Source organism: Equus asinus, chromosome X, assembly GCF_041296235.1.
Source record: "Equus asinus isolate D_3611 breed Donkey chromosome X, EquAss-T2T_v2, whole genome shotgun sequence".
Classification (NCBI taxonomy): Eukaryota; Metazoa; Chordata; class Mammalia; order Perissodactyla; family Equidae; genus Equus; species Equus asinus.
Window position 1 is genome coordinate 19505319 of NC_091820.1, and position 23897 is coordinate 19529215.

General features: G+C 40.0%; 2 protein-coding genes across 4 annotated transcripts in view; one reads left to right on the plus strand and one right to left on the minus strand.

Annotated features, from left to right (window-relative positions):
- The window catches only part of PDK3 (pyruvate dehydrogenase kinase 3), a 71161-nt gene extending 48072 nt beyond the window's left edge, over positions 1 to 23089 (plus strand). For 2 of the 3 annotated variants that reach the window (XM_044763256.2, XM_070503203.1), the window contains exons 7-12: positions 2030 to 2106; positions 3383 to 3484; positions 3891 to 4001; positions 6798 to 6911; positions 8090 to 8229; positions 12432 to 23089. In XM_044763256.2, coding sequence (XP_044619191.1) covers positions 2030 to 2106; positions 3383 to 3484; positions 3891 to 4001; positions 6798 to 6911; positions 8090 to 8229; positions 12432 to 12462 — 575 coding nt within the window. In that variant the 3' untranslated portion in view covers positions 12463 to 23089. The remainder of the gene's footprint in view (positions 1 to 2029; positions 2107 to 3382; positions 3485 to 3890; positions 4002 to 6797; positions 6912 to 8089; positions 8230 to 12431) is intronic. The other variant, XM_044763257.2, reaches the window with a different exon arrangement.
- The window catches only part of PCYT1B (phosphate cytidylyltransferase 1B, choline), a 151443-nt gene continuing 129683 nt past the window's right edge, over positions 2138 to 23897 (minus strand). The window contains exon 8 of the mRNA XM_070503205.1: positions 2138 to 3088. Within this exon, the coding sequence (XP_070359306.1) occupies positions 3041 to 3088 (48 nt within the window). The 3' untranslated portion in view covers positions 2138 to 3040. The remainder of the gene's footprint in view (positions 3089 to 23897) is intronic.

Sequence of the window (23897 nt, forward strand, 5' to 3'; positions counted from 1 at the left end):
ATTAATTCAGTTCCTCATTCTTCAAGAAGAATATGACAGCCAAGGTGTGTCAGACCTCGGGTAAAAACCAGCAGCATGAACGAAAACCTGACTCACATTAAACTTATCAACTGCACTGTCGTGGCCAGAAGACCACTCACTCCCCCTTTCTAAATTCTGAGAGGAAATAATTTTGAACCCAGAACTCTGTACCTGGCCAAACCTTCAGTCAAGTGAATCAGAGGTATATGGATCGAGAAATGTATCTCCCATGCATACCTTTCTGCAGAGGTTACCTGACTGACTTGATGGTGTGTATAATAAAGATATAAGAAATAGTGAAGAACATTCTAGAACTGCAATCAAAAACACTTTGAGGATGATGGTTATGCAGCACATTTGGAAAGCAGTCGATTCTAATTTGACAAAATCTTAAAGAATAGAATGGATACCATGCAACAGAATAAGAAACTGGAAGATCTTAGTGATGTGGTGAGGAAAGCATGTGTTTTTGGTCCCATTACCCAAGAGGAAGAGTAGTTAGAAGCTCCAGGAAGTATATGAAACTGTATAAGAAAGATACAGTCCACATACCTGGTGACCTAAAAGGGGAAGCATGATTTTGAGCCATTGGAGAAGGATAAAGAGAATCCATTTTACCTTAAGACTGAGAACATTTTCCTTCAAGTGGCACATGAATCGTGTCTTTGGACTCATAGGGAAGGAAACGTTGCCCTGGCACACTATTGTGGCCGCTCCACAATGATCAATATTTACCAAGTTAGGATGTTACCAACACTATCGATTTTCAGTGTTTTAAAGAAGAACCGATAGGCGAAGCACAGAGTTAATTAGGGTTACAGAACAGAACGTAAATATTATCAACCGAAAGACTAAAGCAGAAGTAGTTAAGGAGTGGCTGCCTCTGCATACCAACTGGGGAGCGAGATAGGAGAGGGTGGAGGAACCTTTACTTCTTTGTGAAAAAAATTTTAAGTCATTTGTATATACTACTTAAAAAATAACATCAAAGGCTTCGGGATTTCGAATCAAAAGCTCTGGGTTCAGGCTTCCATTTTCAGGCCTCTTCTGTTTTGGTGGGCAAGTCACATAGCCTCTGCAAAGCCTCTGTCATCACCCACAATAACGCCTCCCATCCCATGAGCCACACAGTATTGTCGTGAGGATTTCATTGGATAATGTATGTGCAAGCTCTGTAAACTGCTAAGAACCAAACGAATGTTCGCTCTACTTTATATTACTGTGAATTACTTGCTTGATTAGAAGAAGTAGTTAGGTTGAAATTAGAACATGAGTGAGTATGTCTGTGTTCACATAGTTCAGTATGTTCATATAGTTTCAGTCTCTTAAGTGATTTTGGGTCACGAGGAGGAGGAAGGACTCAATTTTCCAGCATCTACTCTATAGCCCACTCTGTTCTTAGTGCCTGACGTGGAATCAGTGTTTCTTATATTTTCCTCAAAACATCCCTGATGCCAGGAGAAAGGACTGTAGGTCTTGAGGGGGGGTTGTCTGCTAGCTGCTAGTAGAAAAGAGTTCTGTGACCCTTATTCTCTATAATATGCCTTGTTAGTCAAAATTTAGCAGAATTTAACATTGCTGTTTAGTCAAATTCACCAAGAAGATGTGCCCTTTTCCTGTGTGGCTTCACATTCCCCCTGCTGACCACTGGCGGGGGTGGGTGTCCCCCAGTTTGAAAAACATGGAGCGATATTTGGATGACCTTATGTAATGCTCAGAACATCCTGACATAAGTGATAATATTCTGATTTAACTCGACTAAGTTTCAAAGAAATTGAGTAATTTGCCCACGGTCACATAGCTGGTAAGTGAAGGAACTAGATTTCACCCCAAGTTTGCTGGACTTCAAACCTTATGCTTTTGCTCAGCCTGGCCTTTAGAGGTGGAAACCTAAATTAGCCTTTTGTAGACTCTCTTTTATGTACTTGGAAAATAGGATACAAACAACATTCTTGACTTTTTCCTAGTTTTGGTCCTTATTCATTGACGGTTTTGTCTCCGTTTTCAGCCAAAGCTCCAGACAAGCCTATCCAGGTCGTGTATGTGCCCTCCCATCTGTTTCACATGCTGTTTGAGTTGTTCAAGGTAAGTGGAATTTAAAAACACGGAAAGGAGTCTTCATTTTAAATTACTGTGATTCAGGGCATAATGGATTCATTAGATTAGCATAAGAAAAAGGTTTTGCGTAACCATTTTTAAAATTCTATTTCTGATATCCTGTGGGTTTTATAATTTGTACACTGTGAGGTGAAAAATTGCTGTGTACAGTATAGTTTTTGTGAATATTAGTGCATATTGATTTTGAAGCTTAATTGTACTTTAGTGATTTGATGTAAAATCCATACTGTTTTTTCTTCAGTTATGAGATTAGAGATGCTTTTTAGTTTCCCAACCTGGCAGAGGCTTTATTGGTGGTAGCTGGATCAAAATAAAAGCGTGTTTGTGCCTATTTGTGCCTCTGAACATTAACCGTGTTGATGCTTGAGTAGCTGTTGCAGTCCTGGGAGACGCTGTAACCCTTTTACATGTTTCAGTCAATCCAGAAGATCTGACAGAGGCAGGGGGAAGAGCTGGCCCAAAAAGGACCAAAAAAAAAGACTCTTTAGAGTGTACAGCATGAGCTGTTGCTTTTGTTAACCAGTAGCTAATGGCCACAGTAACAGTGTTACAGGCACAAGGCATTCGAGCTAAAATTTCCTTTCTTCCAGTGTTTAAAAGCCGAAATTGAGCACCAGAAAAACCAGTTATGCTGGTTTGCTTCCAAAAATTATAACGTTACTGCTGTAACATTGGAGGTTGAGATGGGCATTCAGTTGCGAACCTTCTCCTCCACAGCTGTGGCTGTTTCAGAATTTCTTCTTAACTGACATTTCTTCACTGTTTTTTTCAGCCAAATGATTAATTTTTGTGGGAAGCATGAATCCTCTCAGGTTTTCCTCCTCCTTTAGAGGAAAGGTGCTCTGTAAATGCAGACTGATAAGTAGCATGTAAAGTGCATCACTGAGCCTCTGCGGCCGCGTTACACGTGAGAAAAACATTCCTCTTGGTTAAGAGCTGAATAAATACCCTAAAGCAAAAACAAAAAGAAAAAAAGAAGGAAGGAAAAAAAGCATTTAGTATGGCAGATGGAACTAAAAGTAGGTGAAAAGCAAAATAAAGCATCAGGAAATTTTGCCTTGATCTGAACACACATTTAGCTAAGTTCTTTAGAGGAAAAAAACATGCCATATAAATGCAACTATTATTTTTGCCCCACAAGAGAATTGTTGTGTATACGTAATCTTGTGCTAATTTCTTTTTTGAAATTTTAAATTTTTTAAATTGAGTCAGCAGTATACTAAAAAACGTCTGATTATTTCAGAATTCAATGAGAGCAACAGTCGAACTATATGAAGATCGAAAAGAGGGCTACCCGTCCGTTAAAACCCTTGTTACTCTGGGTAAAGAAGACTTGTCCATTAAGGTAACTGCTTTATTTGCATGTAGCCTTTAATTATCAGTTAATTTAATAGTATCTAGACATTGAGGAATCAGAGGGAAGGGAAGAAAAGGGACATTTATTGTGTGTCTTATTTGTAAGTACTACGTCAGATCCTTGGCTTAAGTTACCTCATTATACTTCATCAGAACCCCGTGTTTCGGGGAGCCGAACAGGATCGCAAAGCCAAGCCTGTTGGGTCCCACCACACTTCCCTGCCTTCTCTGTTGTACACTGTTCACAGGGAACCATGTTTCACTGGGGCTTCAGAGCCCTTGTATGTTGTAATCTGGTGTATACTTTATTTAAGGAACTTGTTGCCTCTTATAAGGATAGAGTGACTACTTCTTCTTTCTCTCTTTTTTTTTTTTTTGACATTTGTACCTTACAGATAAGTGACTTAGGTGGTGGGGTCCCACTTCGAAAAATAGATCGTCTTTTTAACTACATGTATTCGACTGCCCCTAGACCTAGCCTGGAGCCTACGAGAGCTGCCCCTTTGGTAAGCATCTTAACCTGCTGCTTAAGGAAAGACTGTTAACCCGAGAAGGGCCTCCGACAGAGCTGGCTGCCTCCCCGGCTTGTTGCACCAGCCTCCTTGAAGTCCAACGTTTCCCAAGTGCTTTGGAGGAGGGGGAGTTTTATGCTGCTGCTAGTTTCTTTGTGAATCCTTTGGACTTAGATTTCTTCTCTAATTTGTGTCCAAGGAACACTCAGAGCTGAGTGCCTCACTCCCAAATACAGAGAAGCAGCATTTGCCTGTGGTTAGACTGCTCCCAGAGCACCCTTTACTGCCTGGCCCTACCCTTGGAGCGTGCGCGCAGGAACAGCGCAGCGTGAACAGCTGCAGTGTGGTCCTGGGCTCTTCGGTGCTGCATACCATAGAGGCCCGAATCCCCCAGGGCCTTTGAACTTCCCCTGCCAAAGTTGTTTATATAATTAAAATGTCAAATTATGAACACATTAAACATTTTATATTAAATAACATAAGCAGGAAACATATAGGTGGCGCATGCATTTTCAGAGTCCTTTCTGACTCACTCTGGAAATAACCTTCAGCCCTTTTAAGGCAATGAGAAAAGCCTCTGGTTACCATGGCAGCGTTTAGATCCTGGGAGGGCCACACTTTCTTCCCCTGCTGAGTGTTTCTAATTGACAAACAACAATTGAACCCTTTGTCATTAAACACAGCAACACACCTATCAGTCTGCAGAATGGTTCAGGGTATAAATTAAGTTTCATTTTCAAGTCCTACCTGACTGATAAGCATGTAAGACTATATTTTATTTGTATGAATAAAATTCAGCCCTTTGCATCATTTATTCAAGACAGAGTTTGTTAACGCAGCATGTTGAAAACAGAGAGGAAGTCATTTGTATAGGATTGAAGAAAATTCGTGAAGGATCAATTTTGAAAAGCATTGCCTTGACCAGGCTGTGGGATCTACTTAAATAAATGTCAGAAGGAAAAAAAAAACACTCCAAGCAAATGTAGAGCCTTCCTCAGTTGTTTAAAAGGAACACGAATCATCTCTTCCAGGTCTCAAAATAGCTTCTTGAGGGTAGCTGTTATGTCTTAGTTCTTTTTAATGAAACTGATCAATTAGAGTAAGAGACCTTAAAAAATTGTCCAACCTCCCATTTTATAGATGAGAAAATAGGTTAGTACCTTGTCCAAGGTCACTGACCTCATTATGACGCAGTTGGCACTGGCTGTGTCTGTACTCCCTGCAGTGTAGCATGTGGCCTCACCTTTTGAAGAAATGCTTCCACTAGCATCTCTCCCAGTTAGTAAACTGTCCTAGAAAACAGTTTCCTCACCAAACTCCTTACTTACTACGTTACAGCTCCGTGCCTGACACATGCATTTCTTCTCCGGAAGTGTTCTCCAGTTCTCCTATTGATCCCTTGACACCCTGGGAAAACTTTGCTGAACCTCATCGCATCCGAGTTACAGGCCCCTCCTCTGTGTTCCGCAGGACTCTCAGCTCACCTGTCTCCTCACACTCATGACTACATTGGGCTCAGGCCTTCTCGGTTGTTCCTGGTGTGCCTGAGGGCAGGCTCTGGGCCTTGCTGGAATGTAGGAAGCAGATTCCCTGGGCCTCTTCCTGGAGTATGCTGGTTTCCTTGCTGTGGTGACCTCAGTCACCATTGTGGATATCTTGTCTTCACTACCGGCCATATTCCGCCAATTATAAAGCACTTAAATGACAGTGCGCTCTGTCACACCCAGCCCTGTGAGTTAGGCCCTACCCTGAGGAAGGACTCTAGGAAAGGTGTTAGACAATGGTAGAAATCCATGTAACTTGGTAAAATTGCTACTCTATAGTAGCCATAATTACAGCTTCCATTTATTTCATTTTCCTGTGTCTTAGGCTCTGTGCCAAGGCTTTACATGTACTATTATGTCGTTTAATCTTTATAGCCGCTCTGAGGTCAGCTTTTTATTACATTTTCCGATGAGAAAACAGTCTCGGAGAGGTTCAGTAAACTCAGAGTTGTGCAAAATGTGGATTTCAACTCATCTATCTGAGCCTAAAGCCTGTGCAGCCTCTAGTCTGTGAGAGCATTTCCCCACTGCCACCTTTGTTAACCTTGTCAGTGGATTTAATCAGAGAGGCCCAAGCTTGCAGTCCAGCATCTTCCCTGTCACCCCAGAGTTATTGAAATTAGTCTCTATTGTTCTTACTGTTCTTGTCAATATCTGTCTTTTTTCCCCCAACAACCTGCTAGTGACAGGGTTCTATGACACAGAGATACAGGAGGGTACTGGAATTGTTTTCTTGTCTCTTAAAATATGTGGACTACCATGTATCAAAATACTGTGGCATTCTCAGAATCGTAGGGAGTAGCCTTTCAGGAGTTTTTTTTCCAGTGTGTTAGCCATGGGCCTGGTAGATTTGAACTCCTGCCCTGTCGATTCAATTTTCACTTCAAAGAGCAAGGAAATCTGATAATGAAACTTTGGAATGATGTGGTTTAATTTTGTTACCAGGTCAAATTCCACTTGATTTAGGATTTGCTTTAAAACTGCCAGAAGTTTGCTTAAAATACTAAAAAAAATTAGTCAAAAATTGGAATTTTACTGTTATTTTCCAAACATATGAAAAGTGGTTTTGAAGGTTAAAATAGATTGTTTGCCATAGATGAGCATATACATCATTTAAAGGTTGGATTGATAATTTATTTACTTTAAATCTGAACCAAGAATTTATTTTAATCTTCCGAATAGTCCTCATACCAATCATGTTAGCGTTTGTGCCTGTCTCAGTGTATTAATTTTCTTTTCTCAATAGGCTGGATTTGGTTATGGTTTGCCAATTTCTCGTCTGTATGCTAGATATTTTCAAGGAGATCTAAAACTCTATTCCATGGAAGGAGTGGGTACTGATGCTGTTATTTATTTGAAGGTACTACATTTTATTTCTATTATATGAAGGCATCTTTACTTTTTAAAGCTATAAGTTCTAATAACTAATGGAGAAGAGCACTGTATCATCTCTTACATTCAGCTCAGATTTACTTCAATTTTACATGAAAACCAATTATGTCCTACTCTTGGTTTTATGCTCAGATATAGCAAAATATGAAACATGGAGATGTAAAAATTAAAATACTGATTTTAAAACCATAATTCTAAATTGTGATTTTTTAAAAATTGCATATCCATTGAAAGGACTAGTCTAAAAGGAGACAGATTTTCATAAACTGAAGTCTTTTAGTCTTTTTCTTTAAAACTTACTAGCTTTCCCAGAGTTATAAGAATTCAGTAATCATCATATGGTTATATAAGAGGCTGATCTAATAACAAAATTCTCTGTTACACAGGTTTTCTCATTCATTGATGTTGTCAGACTTATGTGTTTCTAAACTCTAGAATATTTGGAGTATATTTTGAATAGGTAATATAGGAAAGAGTATAAAATTTAAAAGCTGCAAAAGGGAACACTAAATCTCTCCCACCAGTGGCCCTGAGCCGCCTGGTGCTCTTTCCCAGAGGTAACCATGGGTACCACTTCTTTGTGAATCCTCCTAGAGTTGATTCTGTGTTAATAAACATAGAGGGGGGAAAAATCTAAATTTTTTTCACCCAAATAATTATTTCAGCACTTTACTTTTTTTTTTTTTGCTTTCTAATATATCCTGGAGACCTTTCCATATCAGGAAAAATATGATTTCCATATCATATAGAACTGGCTCATTCTTTTTAATAGCTGCATAATGTGTTACATGTTATAACACATACGTGTAATGTGTTATACCATAATTTAACCAGTTATTTGGAGTGTTTATCTTACATGCCAGTGCATCTAATGATGTGATGTTTGAGATCACTTTATGGGCTTATGTTTATCTGGTCATATGTATTTCACAACTGGTTTTGAATGAGTGAATGTTTTTATTCCTTTAAAGAAGCTTTAATTTCATCCTGGCCAGTCTAAATAAACTACTAAAATGTAACTTTAATATAACTCCAAAAATATGTATTAAAGTTTCTAATATTTTAAATAGTAATATTTGGGTTCATATTTCACGTGAGAAAAATGACACTGTGGACCTTTGGTGCGTATTTTTGTTTTTTCATTAGGCTCTTTCAAGTGAATCATTTGAGAGACTTCCGGTTTTTAATAAGTCCGCATGGCGCCATTACAAGACCACACCTGAAGCCGACGATTGGAGCAATCCCAGCAGAGAACCCAGAGATGCTTCAAAATATAAGGCGAAACAGTAATTTACCACTTTGCTTTCTATTATAAAGTGTCTGATTTTTCCCCAGAATGTACCAGCCAGACGATTGGTACTTTCAGCCAAATCTTCTTTGTGGGTTTTTCACTGGAAAAGTGAAGTGATCCCTAAAGAAAAAGGTTGGCGCAGCTTTTTCACCCCAGACAGGAAGGAGAGCAAAAATTGGGTAGCCAGAGTCGCCATTCCAATAGAGGCCCTGATATTCTAGGAGTCCTTGCCCTGCGGAGTATTAACAGCAGTGAGCAGGGCTAATCCTGCCATGAATATTATTTAAAAGGTAATTAAGTTTGCAATTTGTCATCATCCATAGAGATTGGCAGAAGAATATTTAGAGGAAGGCTGTGGGTGGGTTATAACAAAGTTATAATTATCAATCAAGATAAACAAAATATGGTTTATCCATACAACAGAATATTATTCAGCCTTTAAAAGGAATAAAGTTTGACACATGCTGCAACATGGATGAACCTTGAAGTCATTGTGCTGAGTGAAACAAACCAGAGCCGAAAGGACAAATACTGCATGATTCCACTTATATGTGATACCTAGAAAAGTCAAACTCGGAAAGACAGAAAGTAGAATGATGGTTGCCGGAGGCTGGGGGGCAGGGGGAATGGGGAGTTAGTGTTTATGGGGACAGAGTTTCAGTTGGGGAAGATGAAAAGGTCCTGAAGATGGATGATGATGATGTTTGCAAAACACTGTGAATGTACTTAATGCCACTGAAATGTACACTTAAAAATAACCGTTTTTTATCATCTTAACCAGCTGGTAAATTTTATGTGTAGTTTACCACAATAAAAAAATGAAAGAGAAAAATGATCAACCACGGAATAATGAGTTTCACTCTTTTATGGTAATAAGAACAATAATCCAATTTTTGGCTTACGGTTTTTTTTTTCTTCTGACTACCCTTAAGCTCCAACTCTACTAGCAACAGTAAGGGTTCTATTTGTTTAATTTAAAGTAACTTTTTATTAATAGAAAAAGAGGATATGCACATTGTAAAAAAATTTAAAGATGTAAATAAGCACAAAAAGAAAAGAGAAACCACTGTATTTCCACAACCCAGAGCTGATCAGTCTTAGAGCTTTGTGTATGTTCTTTCAGCTGTTTTGCTATCTGTATATATATATGTATTTTTCCCAGAATGAGATCATACTATTCATACTATTTTACAACCTTGTTTTATTTCATTTAACCATCTCCACCTTTCCATGTCAATAAGTTTTCATCATGAAAATTCCCGATTTGTCCAAACCTGGATCGATGCTGGGACCACATAGCACATCTGAGTAGATCTCAAGTTGTTTTTCATCTAGAACAGTTTTTTGTTATTGAGAGACCATGCCAGTTATCCTGCAAAAATGTCCCACCTTGATTTGTTTGGTTTTTTCTTTGAAATGTCATTTAGCTTGTCTCCCATTCCCTGTGTTTCCTGTAAACTGGAAATTCATCTAAAGGCTCAATGGAGCATCTTTCGCTAGAATACTTCGTAAGGGCTATTGCGGAATTGCACTGTGAGGCCCATAATATTTGGTTGACCCACCGTTAGTGATGTTAAGATTGACCGTAGTTCAATCAATGATGGCTGTCTGATTCCTCCATGATACAGTTATTTTCCCCTTCTCTGCTGGAAGGTATTCTCTGTGGTGTTATTTTGGCACTATGCAACCATCACCTAATGGTTTTTAACGCCAATTGATAATTTTGGCCTGAATCAGTGGTTTCATTAACGTTTATAAAATGATGTTTTTTTTAAAAATATCATTCCTTTGACAATTATTAGCTGACATTCTCCTATAAAGTTCTTCCTCATCAACTAAGGCCATTTAGGTACCTTTAGAAGTACAGTTCCTCCTGGCTAGGCAGGATAAGTGTTTGAATCTTTCCCTTTAATTACCAATTGTCAAGTTAAGAGGTTGAGTTAAAAGCCACCTTAAATGATGACAATTGAGTTTCTGGCTTTCTCTTTTTTGAGTATTATTATAGATATTATAGATTTTTATTGCTTTGATATGTTTCAATCAGTACTTATATATATGCACGCACACATATATACATATGCGTATGCGTATACATATATATAAAGTACACAGATCTTAAGTTTTATAGCTTGAGGAATTTTTATATCTATACTTCTAGTACCCGAAAAGGCCTCTTTCCAGTCAAACTCTTCTCCCTTCCCAGTTTCCACCATGGAACCATTATTCTGACTCTATCAATATATATCAATATATCTGACTCTATCTTTCTTTTTTTAAGATTGGCCCTGAGCTAACACCTGTTGCCAATCTTCCTCTCCTTTTTTTTTCTCCCCAAGCCCCAGTACATAGTTATATATCCTAGTTGTAGGTCATTCTAGTTCTTCTATGTGGGACACCACCACAGCATGGCCTGATGAGCAGTGCTAGGTCCATGCCCGGGATCTGAACTGGCAAACCCTGAGCCGCTGAAGCGGAGCGTGGGAACTTGACCACTATGCCACCGGGCCAGCCCCTCTATCACTTCTTGAACTTAAAAGGAATGTATAGAGTGTACTCTTTTTGTGTCTGGCTTTTTGTCAGGTTCATCCATGTTACTGCATGTAGCTGCCATCTTTTCGATGCTTAAATTGGCATGCCTTTGGCCAATGGGAGCTATTTCAGGCTGGATCCTCTGTGTTCCATTGATAAAATCCCATTAATCTTTGAAAGCTTCCTTGCTTTCTGGCCCAAGATGATGTCCTAGGCTCATCTTATAACTTCCCTGCCTCCATCCTAGAATCAGCCATTTTCCTCAAGGAGTCCTGTCTACTTTTAATGGGTATTAGAGACCCTAATCTAGGAGTTGAGAGTGCACATCGTACTTTTTCTAGGTCCCTTTTCTGGACACAGCTATAAAATATATATATCTTTTTCTTTAAATTGTAAGTTCATATTGATATTTTTTATTCGATTTTAACACTGCAATGTTTCTCCCTAATATATTTTAATTGTGTGTATTTCTCCTTACCCTGAAAACCTTGATTCTTAACATAATATAACAGAAAGCTATTGCTATGCAATATAGTTTATATAGCTTTGAAACTTGGTACCATTATAGGGGCATTGTTCTTTTCTGATGAATGGTATAAAGGGTAGCTATACTGATGTTTATTTTTTTCTATGGAAATGTTGTGATGGACCTCTGTGCAATATTGCTGGACTGGTCAGTCATCTCAAACAATGAAATTTACAGGAGTTTGGTGTGTGCATGTGAGTGCAAATGTATACATGGGTGTGCGTGCATGCATGTGTGCACACGTGCACGCACACAGCCATCCTTAGCCAAGATTAAGCTGAATCAGCTTCAAACACCTGGATCAATTTCCCTTGATTGCATTTTCAGCCTGTATGTAAGTAGCATGTTGGGCATCAATGTGACCAATTAATTCAAACTGTTGCTTTGACAGGAGGAATTATTTAGGTAGTACAGAAGCGGTCTTTGTAAATAATAAAGTCCATTCAGATTATAAAAAGATGGCTTTAATTGAATATTATTTTAAAGGCAATTTTAAAACTCCAAATAGTTTAGCAGGTTGTATACTAATTAAAGTATGTCTTAATTTGTAATATTATTATTAGACCAAACACATTTTAGCTGAAAGCACTCTTTAAAATCCTAAAGTGGTTAGCCTGATGATTGAAATTGTTAAATTATACAAATAGACTAATTGGTGGTGATCTTGGGGAAGTATTTAGTAGGTATGGTAAATTCATTAGGTGAATGAGAAATTCTAAGAAAATTTATTCTCGAATCAGGTTTTTAATAAGCTTTATTGAGAGATAATTCACATACCATAAAATTCACCCTTTGAAAGTATACAATTCAGTGGTTTTTATAATATTCACAGAGTTGTGTGACCCTCACTACTATTTAATTTTAGAACATTTTCACCACCCCAAAAAGAAACCTCGCGCCCATTAGCAGTCATTCCTCATTTCTAATCAGATTTTTAACTGAGAGTAAAGAACTATTTTAAAGTAGATATAAGTAATTAAATGGTAAGTCTTTTTCTGAGGTAACCATAGAAAATAATTGAGAAATAAAGCAAGAGTTTTTGAATTATCACTATAACTAAATGCTCTGAGTTAGTCTTGGTTAAAATAGAGAAGGTTGTACTCATAAACTCATTCTGGATATTCCCGTTATTTTCTTTGTAGGGACAAGATCAAGACTAATAGAACTTTCTAGAGAACTGAATGCTTCAATCCTCTCTCTGAAGAAAGATTGTCTTCCACAAGTCAACAAAAGAGAACTCCTTTCCTCCACCAACTCTGAGCGTGGCACCATAGTCATTCCAGTGCTTGAAAGTGCATTTTCTCCACACAAACTGGACCTCTTCCACAGAAACCTTCCTGTAGCTACTCCAGATCTTCCACTAAAGTAGTAACTTGAGTCATTTTTCATAGTATGTTGCCGTGATTTGGTTGGCGCCTGTTGTGAGAGAGCACAGAGCCTCGTTAGCGCTCTCGTGTACTCATACCTCTCTCCTCATCATCATAGAATCGAGTGTCTACAACCTCCCCAGGATTCTAAGCTCCCTCCTCATTCCAGACACAGCAGATCTCTACTGTTGCTCTTTGTGACCAAATACCATGTTTGTCCTAAACCACCGACTAAGGCCTGGGGAATCGGGAAGTTGAAGACATCAGCTCAGCGTATGTTGATAATTCAGTCCCAGGGCCCTTCCTGTCCCATATGCATCCCTCTTTACTCTCTGATTTAGACTTTTGCCTTCTTCCATCCGATCGTACTCTCATTGTGAGGTGTGGGTGCTTTCGCGTTAGATCTTACTCTTTGATGCATTGATTTTATTTTAAAATTAGTTCGTACACTTTCATTCTGCCGATTAAAGCGTTCCAAAAGTTGTCTTGGAATTTTTCACTTAACTGCTTGGTTTCAAAGATCTTAAGTGAAAAACTACCTTCTGGTCATTATCAGGTTTGTAAAGAGTGGGAAATGGAGTTTTTATGCTTATGTAAAAATGTTACTGTACCTTTGTTGTTATGTTTCTTTGTAGTTTTCTAAAGAATTGGAAATCCCTGTGTGATGCACTTTACTAGTTGTAAAATAGAATATTAAAGGGAAAAATTCTTTCTAGTTTATTTTGATAAATGCCTAGGTCTTCATAATTTTCATTTTCATGAATTTTAGCCAGTTTTGGAATTGTTGATCTGATTTTCACAGTCCTTTTCTTTTTTGCTCAAAGTTGGAATTGGCAGAGGACTTGGGGTGAGGAAAGAGGAACCGTGTTATATTTACCCTTAGAAATGGAAGCTATCTGAGAGTCCAGATTAAAACCCGCATTTTTACAGCTCTACAGGGTGTGTTTCTCTTCACTATAATTTTTCATATATACTTTGACTTCAGCCCCTTTCAACGTCTGTATAAATGTTTCCATCCAATTTTCAAGTATAGAGTCCGCTGATTTAAAAGTTGTGACTTCAGACTTGTAAAGTAGTCCTCCATTAGTCATACAACAGTATTAATGAAGTTGTCCCCACTGCTGTCACAGTGGGGACTTTTCCCCTGGGAGGAGTGGTGCTCTGACCAGCTACACGTGAGTTGATGGCAGCTTTGTTTTCTTAGTTCCACTCAATCTCATTCTTTCATTTTATTACGTAACCAGCTCATGGTCGTTCCCTTCATCTTTAGGAAGATCTCATCTCTTCCACCCTTAGAAGGATCTCATCAGGGAACTCATAATCAGTCAGGTGAAAGAAAGACCGATGTACTTCCAAGATACAGGTGACAAGATGGTCCATTTGGAGGCCTGGTTTTTGAGGACTGAGTCCGTGTCTTGGGGATGGGGCTATTCCATATGGTTATTTCCTTGTGGTGTGAAAGATGTAAAAATAACAGCCCTTTACATTTAAAGACCCCAGCTTCCTTATAAACGTTAGATAGTACCTTGGTATCTTACTAGGCCTCCATTTCCAACCACAGCCCTTTACACTTTCCAAGGTGATACACTGTAGGGGGAAGGAGGCAACAGATTCAGGAGTGTTCTCTCCTGCCTTGTTCTGGCATTGTTTTACTGTGTGGTTGAGCAACGCCCATTGATGGTTATGCCTTCACAATAAGCTCCATATAAAGATTAAAGATGGAAAAGATGGCTTGGAAAAATCTATCGTATTCCTTCCTTTACAGGTCTTTTTCAAAAGTAAAGATTTCTTTCAGTGTTTCAATGACTTAATTGGTAGTCCTCTACTAATATACTTTCTGGCTTACTCATATCCACCTGACTGCAGTACAGTCTCATCTCTCCTGTGTTTGTTTTCTACATTAAGAATTTAACTTTGCTCCCAAAGCAGCCATTAGAAGAGTTTCAGGAACATCTTGCATTCTCATAGTTTAGTGGCCCCAGGGATTCATTTATCTTTTTTGTCAGCTCTCCATGATTCTCTGAACTTAGGTATATCCCTCTGGCTGTTTGCTGGGTTTTATCTCTAAGCAAATGGTCAAATTTCTACATATAAGTTGTAATATAAATCGACACTGGCCCTTTTTCAGCTAAATCCGTTTAGTTCACCCAATTCCTCTGTTTCTCTCTCATTTACTTGATTTCAAGTATTTGGGAACAGTATCTACTATTTGAAATAGTGCTTGGCACATAGTAGGTGAATACAACTAATATGTAATACATACTAGTTGAATCAATGAATGGAAATTGACAGACATTTACCTTGGGTGGTGGGCAAAATCTTTCTAAGTGCTTAAACTATCTTGCTTTCCAAATTAAAAATAATTCAGGTCAGGAGCTGTTGAAGTACTGAATTTCCTTTTTATAGGGCTAAGAGATGACTTTACAATGTAGAGAAATGAAAGGAAGGAAGTAGAGATGGATCCACAGGAGCCGTCTGATCCTTTCTTTGTCTCCGAATATCTGATTTTGGCTCCTTCACATAGTGGGTTCTTTCCATCCAGTCAAGTGACATGGTTTTACAGCCTTGCTTATAGATTCCAGAGAACTTTCACATACAGCATCCCATTCGATCCTTACAGTGTCATGAGGTGGACCATGCACGCATTATCTTGGGTTTTCATATGAGTTCCAAAGCAGTTGAGTGGTTTGCCAAGGTGGCATGGTAAGTGAATGGAAGAACCAAAGTGAGTAGTTTTTGTTCCTAGGCCTGTGCTCTCAACGATGCGCCAGGTAATTAGCATTATCTCTTTTGAGGAATTTCTTGGGTATATTAACCCTCAAGGGTAAACCAAAATTTTTCTACACTGCAGGAGAATTCCATTCAGGAGAGGTTTTCTTTTGTGTGTTTTCATTTTGGCATAGTTAGAGGAGACAATCGAATGGATTTGGCAGCTTTTACCTAGAAAGACAGGCAACTTAAAGTGTAAAGCTGGGATAATTACTAGAGTTATTTAGACTTAATTCTGTGTTTGAATGAACTCGGCGCTCACTGCCAGCCCTTTCATACAAAGACTCCACTTGTGAGAGTTGATGCTTTTATCTTTTGGTGGACTGGATTACAGCTTCAGTTGGATTTTCATGCATATTTACAGATGTATTTCTATTGCCATTCCTTATAAACGGTAACTTGGCTGGCTATCAGATTCTTGGATCACATCCTTTTTCCCTTGATTCTTTGGAGACATCACTTCATTGTTTTCTAGTGTCTGGTGAAGCTGAGGGCTGCGTCCAGACAGATTTTTCTTCCCCTCTTGTAGATGACCTGCTTGTTTGCCCTGGGTACTTGTGATTTCCTGCTGATCCTTGATAAAGAGCTTCATTCGAGTATATCTGAGTTGACAGTTGTCTGTTGGCTTTTTCTGGTATACAGTGACATTAGGTGTTGACATTCGGACCTTGCTGCATTTCTTATTGCTTTATTTGTTCTCTTCTTCGACAGTTTGTCCCTGTACAGCTCTCTCTAATCTGTCCTTCACATTTATCTTTCCTTCGATCACTGTGGTCTCCTTGTCTGTCTTCCTGCTGTGTGATTTCTCTCTCAGGGCTTATCCTCCCATTTCACTGACTTGGTGTTCTGTCGTGTTGATTTTAGGCCTGGATGCTGGCAATGTGGCTTTCACTTATGTTATAGTTTCTTTTCTATCTCTTTCTTTCCTCAGCTCTGCCAGCTTTTTCTCTCGTCGTGTTGTCCTCTTTGGTTCCTTATTTTGTTTCTTGGAAGGCTGAACTGTGTTGTCTGTGATTTTCCTGGTTCCTGAAATTGTTCTGTTTTCAGAGTGTATTTATCTGTCTTTTGCTTCTTCCATTCTTTTTCTTCTACGTCGTTTTGCTTTTTTATTGCACAAGTACCGTGATGGCTGTTTCTGCTTCTTATTTGCCTTTGCATGGGACCCGTTCTCTCTGCCCAAGAAGACTCCTTTTTCAAATGAGAAGCGTTTGATTGATGACCTTAGTACTTGAACTGTAAGGCTAGACATGGATGGGTTGTAAAGGTGGAGGCTGTTTTTGTTTTCCATTCTGCTATCTGGAGACGGGGGAATAAGGAGTGAAGCAAAGCCTCCTTGGGACATGTTGTCTCTGAGCGTCTTCCATGGACACTATTGAATCCGCTGCCCTGGGGTGGCTGGGTCCCACTGAGGGGGAGGGATTCCCCTTGAGTTTCCCCATTTCTACAAGGCAGCGCCCTAGCAGGAGTGTGGTGGGTTCCTACTTCCGCTGTGCTGGGTTATATGTCATCAGCGTCTGTGTGATTGGCTCCTAAGTTACTCTTTTTCTCCTCTGCACACAAATGGTGCACCTGAGATCTCAACCTCCCCTCCTGGGTTTGTTTCTGGAAACGTGCGCACGCAGTGTGCCCTCAGCTTCTCCTGACTGCCGCCAGTCCTTGTTTCTCCAAGTTAAGAAATGATTGCTAGAGTCCTTTGGAACCTTCTTGTGAACTGCCTAGCAGCTGTGGCCTTCTTGGCAAATGCGAGAATCCTCTGTTGATTAGTCCTCAGCTTTGTCGTATCTGTCAGACACCTTCCCTGGAGTCCTTGGTATGGGTGGTGGCTTTTATTAGTCATTATGACAGCTGCTGTTCAGTTTTGGGGATGTGTGTACTGATGGGGCAGGAGCACTTATTTAAACATGCATTTATTCTGCCATCTTTCTCAGTGGTCCAGATGCTTAAACATTGACTTTGAAGATAATGTCCTTCATAATCATAATCTATATGTTAGTAAACAGAAGGAACCAATATCGCTAGCAGGAAAGAACCACTAATAACTTAATCAGTACAGGATTCTTGTTTATTGTTCTTTGTGGAAAGGTAACTTTTAACTCAGGTTCCTGCGCCATTGATTAGAGACATCCGTACCTTCTGGTTTGAAAATAGGGCACGCATGATATTTTAATGAACTTAAGAAGTTATCAGCCGTTGACAATTACTTATTACTTAATTAAATATGATAGAATATTTCAAACTAGCATAATCAGTTATCAAGTGAAGTATAAACTATTTTTTATTAACAGGTTGCTAGTCGAGCTGCCCCACTGAGGATGGTGACCCTCAGGAGAGCTTTACTGTGACACAGGTTTTCTTACCTGTCTCTTCAATTCAACCCATTTTAAACTTTGGTTCATTAAGCAATAGAAAGGAGTTAGGTCCTCATCAGGATTCCTCTTGTTATGCATGAACCTGCATTGAGATAGTTTGTAGGTCTGGTGCCTAGTATAGAAGCACAAGAGTTAGTGTTTTGAAAGTGCATTTCTAGGTGGATCATGGGTCGTGGGCTTTATTTGGCCTCTTTGTAAGACTGAAGCCTCCTTTCCTCGGGGGCCAGCAGATTCCACTAGGCAAGCTTTCCTCACCCTCAGAGCCCAGCAGAATGATCAGGAGCATGAGGGACAGCCTTGCGTGATGTACCAAACTCTCCCCCATGCAGTGCCTTCCCCTAACGGTCTTTGACCTGGTTCTGTCCTCGTGTGAAATGGAGAATTGAATACGTGCGCACATGTAAGGGACGAATGAAGTGAAAGTGGTAGACAGAGGAGTCAGGTGAAGGAAGGTCATGTTCATTCCTCCATTTAAGCAACTGCTAGTGTCTACGGTATGCTAGAAACTCGACCAAGTGCTGGGCACGTGGCCGTGATCAAAGCAGGTGGAAGTCCCTGCCTCACGAAGCTCACGTTCTAGAAGGGGAGATAGATGAGACACAGAACAAGGAAAGTTTCTAGTACAGTTGGGAGGTAAGTTGTATGGAGAAAAATAAAGCCAGGCAGGGGGATGCAGGGAGTGCTTTATGGGTGGCACCAGACCCTGTAAATGTGGTTTTCATCGTGGACAGATCTGTTCCTTACATGAGGAAGGGTGGGTGATTCCTGAGTTCTCTTCACCTTTGTATCTACTCATCTGAATTTAGAGAGTCCGTCTTCCGTGCCTGGCTCTGCGCGTGGCTCTGCAGGGACCCTGCCGAGGGCCTCAGCCTGTGGCTTTGGGTAGACAGAGTGGACTGAACCTGTTGTATTTCATCGTCTTGCTGAGCAACAGGGGACCATGGTCAGGTGGGAGGGCGCAGCTGTTGCACTCACATTTCATTGGATGGCGTGAGCTGCTGTTTCCTCCTAACGAAAGTGCAATTGCAGCAGGTTCCAGATAGGTCTTTTTAGGACTTCAGAAATCATTATTTAAATAAAAGCTTCCTGCTTAGAGCATCTGGATGATGCTGCTGGAGTCAGATAGCTGCTTGTCAGGAGGAGACACCCTCTTTAACATTTCCAAACTGGTTTTGGAGTAGAGGAAAGGATTGCCTGAGAAGGCTCCCCTCTCAAGTCTGTGGGTTGGTGTTAGCTGTTTCTGCCTTGCTGTCTGTCTCTAAAACAGGGACATGAATTGCCCATAATCCCAGAGATAGGGTCAGTGCGCCTGGCACCCGGGCTGCTACTTGTGTTGTAACACGGGTGACTCTGCAGCAGCCCCGTTCGACAGCGGAGCCACAGTGGACACTTCAGTTCTTGACACCCACTTGGCTGGTCGCACCTTAGGACCTCACTCCTGAAAGTCTCCAAACGAACATCTGGTTCAGTTACAGGCCTGCATGACAAGCAAGCCCACCCCTTATCTCACGTGGATATCCTCGCGGTGTTTGATAAATCTATACCAGCGTTTGACTTCCCGTCCCTGCATCCTTCTCCCTCCTGTGTCGTCGACTCTGCAGTGCAGCACGCCTCCCAATTTGAAGTGGTGACTTCAGTCTTGGATGGAATCTGCATGTCTCTTGAAAATGATAAGGAACAGAGATGATGTCTGGAGTCCTATGGTTCAGTTTGGATTATCGGGACTATTTTTTGTGGGATTTTTTAAATGTTGGAGAGCCGGGGAGTAGATTTGTGGTAATACCGGATCCAGGAAGCTTACAGTGAGGAGTGTGAACTTAACCTGAAAAATATTCCTCTGTTCTATAAATCTCTCAGTGACATTTGGATTAATCAAGCATAATTAAGTGTAGTTAGATTTTTGTCAGATAGTAGTTCAAAATAATACTCATCTATGGAGAGGGTAATATATTCTGTAGAAATTTTATTAAGCACTTTAGTTAAGCAAACACTAAGGAGAACGAAATCAGCCTCAGGAAGGTTAATTACTAAAAAACACAAAGTATAGTGGATTGTGTAAATCATTTTAATTTTGAATACCGTGGCTTGAGCTTTAATTTACATAGATATTTTGGATTTGCTTTTCACATTATATTTTCCAGAAGTACTGAGTTGCAATTGTATTCTTTAAAAGTTCTAATCACTTTAGGATTCCATTAAGTTTGCGTAACTTTTTCATGTGGTAGTTTCAAAAAGTAAAGAATTACATGTGCGTTCTTTAAAGTGTGACTAATTATTTTAGGATTCCACTAAGTTTGTTTCAAGCATAAAAACTATATTTTTGTTTCTGTAACTTTAAAGAGGTGATCTTTTTAAGAGAAGTATTGGGAGAGAGAATGTACGTGAGGGGGAGAGACCGTATGTGAAAGCATCCCACCGTGCCTGGCCTCTCAATAAACGAAATTTTTTTCGGAAGGTAAAATATGAGAGTTTAGACTATAATGATAAATCTTTTTAGTTTAGAAGTTTCTTTAAAGGGAGAAGTAAAGAGATCAAATTGATTTTATGTGTGATTTTTTTTTTGTACTCAGAGAATTCCATTTCACTGCCCTTGCATGTCTCAGGGAATAGCCTTTGATAAGAATCTCCATGGAAATCTCTGGAACTGTGTCATGGTGTGTTCAGATTTGGCAGTTCTTGTCTATATTCCTAGAGCTACAGTTTCAAAAGTATTGTCATCTCAGGAACACGAGATTACCCAGGAAGCTTGAACCTCGCCTTATCACCACTCAGATTCTATGTGCTTTAGGCCTTTTCATGATAAATGACACTCAAATGTCCTTTTTTTCAGTAGATCTACAAAGATCTTTTTATCACGCTGATCTGAGATTTTCATAGAAAAACCCTGCAATTTGATTTTGTTTGATAATTTTACTTCTTGGTTTTTCAGTGAGGATTCTGTTTTCATTGGAATTGAATCCTTTGGGGATAATAAAATTTCACTTAAAAGAACATTCTCGTAAATACTTCTTACTTTTGTCAACCTCAAAGTGGCCTGCTAATTTGAATTATGTGCATAACTTTTGCACATGGGCCAAAACAGCACAAATGTCAAACATCCTATGTACTCAAAGCAATATGTTTGTCCTACAGTTAGAAAGGAAAGAAATGGGGCTGACCCCATCACCGAGTGGTTAAGTTCGAGCTCTCTGCTTTGGTGACCCAGGATTTCGTCAGTTTGGCACCACTCATCAGGCCATGCTGAGGCGGTGTCCCACATAACACAACCAGAAGGACCCACAACTAGAGTATACAACCATGTACTGGGAGGCTTTGGGGAAAAGAAGAAGGAGGAGGAAAAAAATGATTGGCAACAGATGTTAGCTCAGGGCCAATCTTAAAAAAGTAATGCCTCACTCTGGCACTTAGGACTGGCCCTTTAGTTCATCTTTGCCTTCCAAATTGGTTGAAAATGGCAAACTTAGAATGGAATGCATATTACTAACAGAACTGCTTAATGTTTTAAAATATTCTTACCTTGAGATTCTTTTTGAGAGAAAATAAAACATCTTCACACTCAGTTCTAACTCTGTCTTGGCTCTTCATAGATAGTAGGCATTAAAAAGGCACTTACAAAAGTTAAATCTGATTGGAAGTCAAAGGCATTTGCCATTTAGCCATGCGAAATGTAGTGTGGCAAGAGGAGTTTGCGAAAACAGGATGAGTATAAAATGTCATGTTGTTTATAATATGGCACCCCTTTCTTATAAATTGCATTCCTTTATAACCACGGGAAACCTCGGTCAGTATTTTAAAAGGCACTGTATTTACATTAAGAGCTGGCTTGTGCCTTATCTAAGAGAGAGACTGCTGAGGTTCTGTCCCACATGCTTAATTTGAACAAACGTTTGAGAATCATTACAGCTCACCCTGCGACTGCGGGGATCAGAGCGCTGGAGACCACCTGCCGGTGGAGAGGGGCCGGGCTGATTCCCAGGCTTCGCAGCCTCGCAGTGCTCACCTGCTGGCAGAACCAGCATAAAGCGTAAACCAGCAGGGGATGGCCGAGGTCCCGTAGCTGCTCCCTTGTTCTCTAGCTGCCTGTGTAACTCTTCCCGGGAAAGCATCACATCAAGTCCTTTGGTATCTTGCTTTTCACTTAAAAAATTCCTGTTAGAGCTAGCTTGTGAATTTGACCAATAAATTGCTCATATACTTAAAGTTCTCTTTTACACTAGACCAAACTAAATGTATCTTGACTCTGAGTGGACGGCCAAGGCAAGGTTACCCAGAAAATAGAAATTATTGAGTATTTAAAAAATTTAAGTTGACTTTATTCAATGTTGGAGGAATGGAGTTATATTGCCTCTTTTGTTTCTGTTACATTCATCATTACAATTCTTCTCTCTTCTCATGCTACACTGCACTAGAACTGAATGCCACACTCGGATTAAAAACCTGGTTTGTGCTTGAGTCTCTCCTGGACGCCATGACGCGCGCTTTCAAGGACTGGAACATACCGTTTAGCGTTCTGGCTAACCTAATCTCGGCAGCGGTCCCTGGTGTTCAAGTCATTTGGGGTTGTAATTGCTGCTTCAGGTGTATATACACGTCACACCATCTGTTGCTTTAAGTTCTCATCCTCACAAAGGTACACAAGTGCTTGCAACTTAAATACTCCCCAGTTTTAGAAGACAAGTTGTGGATACTGAAGAAATGCTTGAACCAAATGAGAAAAGTCAATGCAGAGTGAAATAGACCATTGTGAACAGATCTAATACTGTGTTTAAATGTAAAGTGACTTGCTTGGCTGATTTTTCATCATAACTCCTTAACTCATAAAAGCAGTGTCTAAACTGGGAACTGTAGCCGAATTGACAAGAGAAGAATATTGACTTATATATGAAATAAAAGTTCGTTACAGTGTTTGTACCTATAAGTCCAAATCTTACCTGCCTCACTTTATGCATCTGTCAGCTTATTTACAGCGATAAATGTACACACGTGTTCAGTGTTCACGAGCTGCCTTGTGGTTCATAGAATGAAGCCAGCCCCTGCGTGTTCTGTGGCCTGGCTGGTACATGCTGTCATGAATGAAGGATGACTTTGGTTTAAGGTAATTTGTCACTCCATGTTCTGTGGGAAAAAGTAGTTCTTGTGATTGTTGGAAAAACATGACCAGAGAAGTGTGTGGCTCAGATAATGTTCCTCATAAGTTGCGGAGCCATCTGTGCTCGTCATAGCCAAACTAGCCCTGGGTCACGCAGACAATTCTGTACCACAATCATCGAACAATAAAATGGTCGTGGTGATTTCGCTGCGCGTCAGTGTGGTCTTTTCCTGAGCTCTGGTCTGTAGGCTCAGCCCTCCCACCTGTAAGCTTCGTCTTCTACTCACTTGGTTTCTGAAATTCAATATGTGAGCAGCACCAAGCGTCTTTGCAAGATGCTGAGAATGGACCGCGATATTTACTTAAATTCTTATCATCGGTTGAAGGAAAAATAGGTTATTTGGATTCTCTGTAGCAGGAAACATTGAGCTCACCTTTTTGGGGGGGCGTCCTATTGGCAAAATAAAGGAGCTGCTTAATAGTAAACTATTATAGCAGTATTTTTCAAAATATAATCTATGAATCACGGAAAGGGGACCATATATTGTCCAAGCCAGGACACTTTTGACAGAAAGAGAACTTAATAATTATGCTGTAAACCATGTGAACATGTGTAAGCCAGGACTGTCCTGGGCGAATTGGGCTTGCCTGGTCATGGACCACCTACACCGGAATTACCTGAAATGCTGGTTAAGTGCAGATTCCTGGGCTCTGCTTCGGTTCTGGTGATTGAGATTCTCTGGGGTGGAGGCCTAGGAATCTATATCTTAACAAATACCCCAGGGGAATTCTTTAAAAAGTGTAAGCTGTGAACTGCTGCCATCTGGAATATGCAGACGATAAACAACTTGACATTTTCATTGAAAGGGCTATTGGGTCCATGGTCTCTTCTGAGGAACTGAAGCAGGCCGACACCAGAATCCAGGGCCTCCAAAGACATTTGGCTGCAATTATGTACTTCCTGGATAACTAGGAGGTGTAGCCTTCATGTTATTTACCAATGTGTCCTCCTTT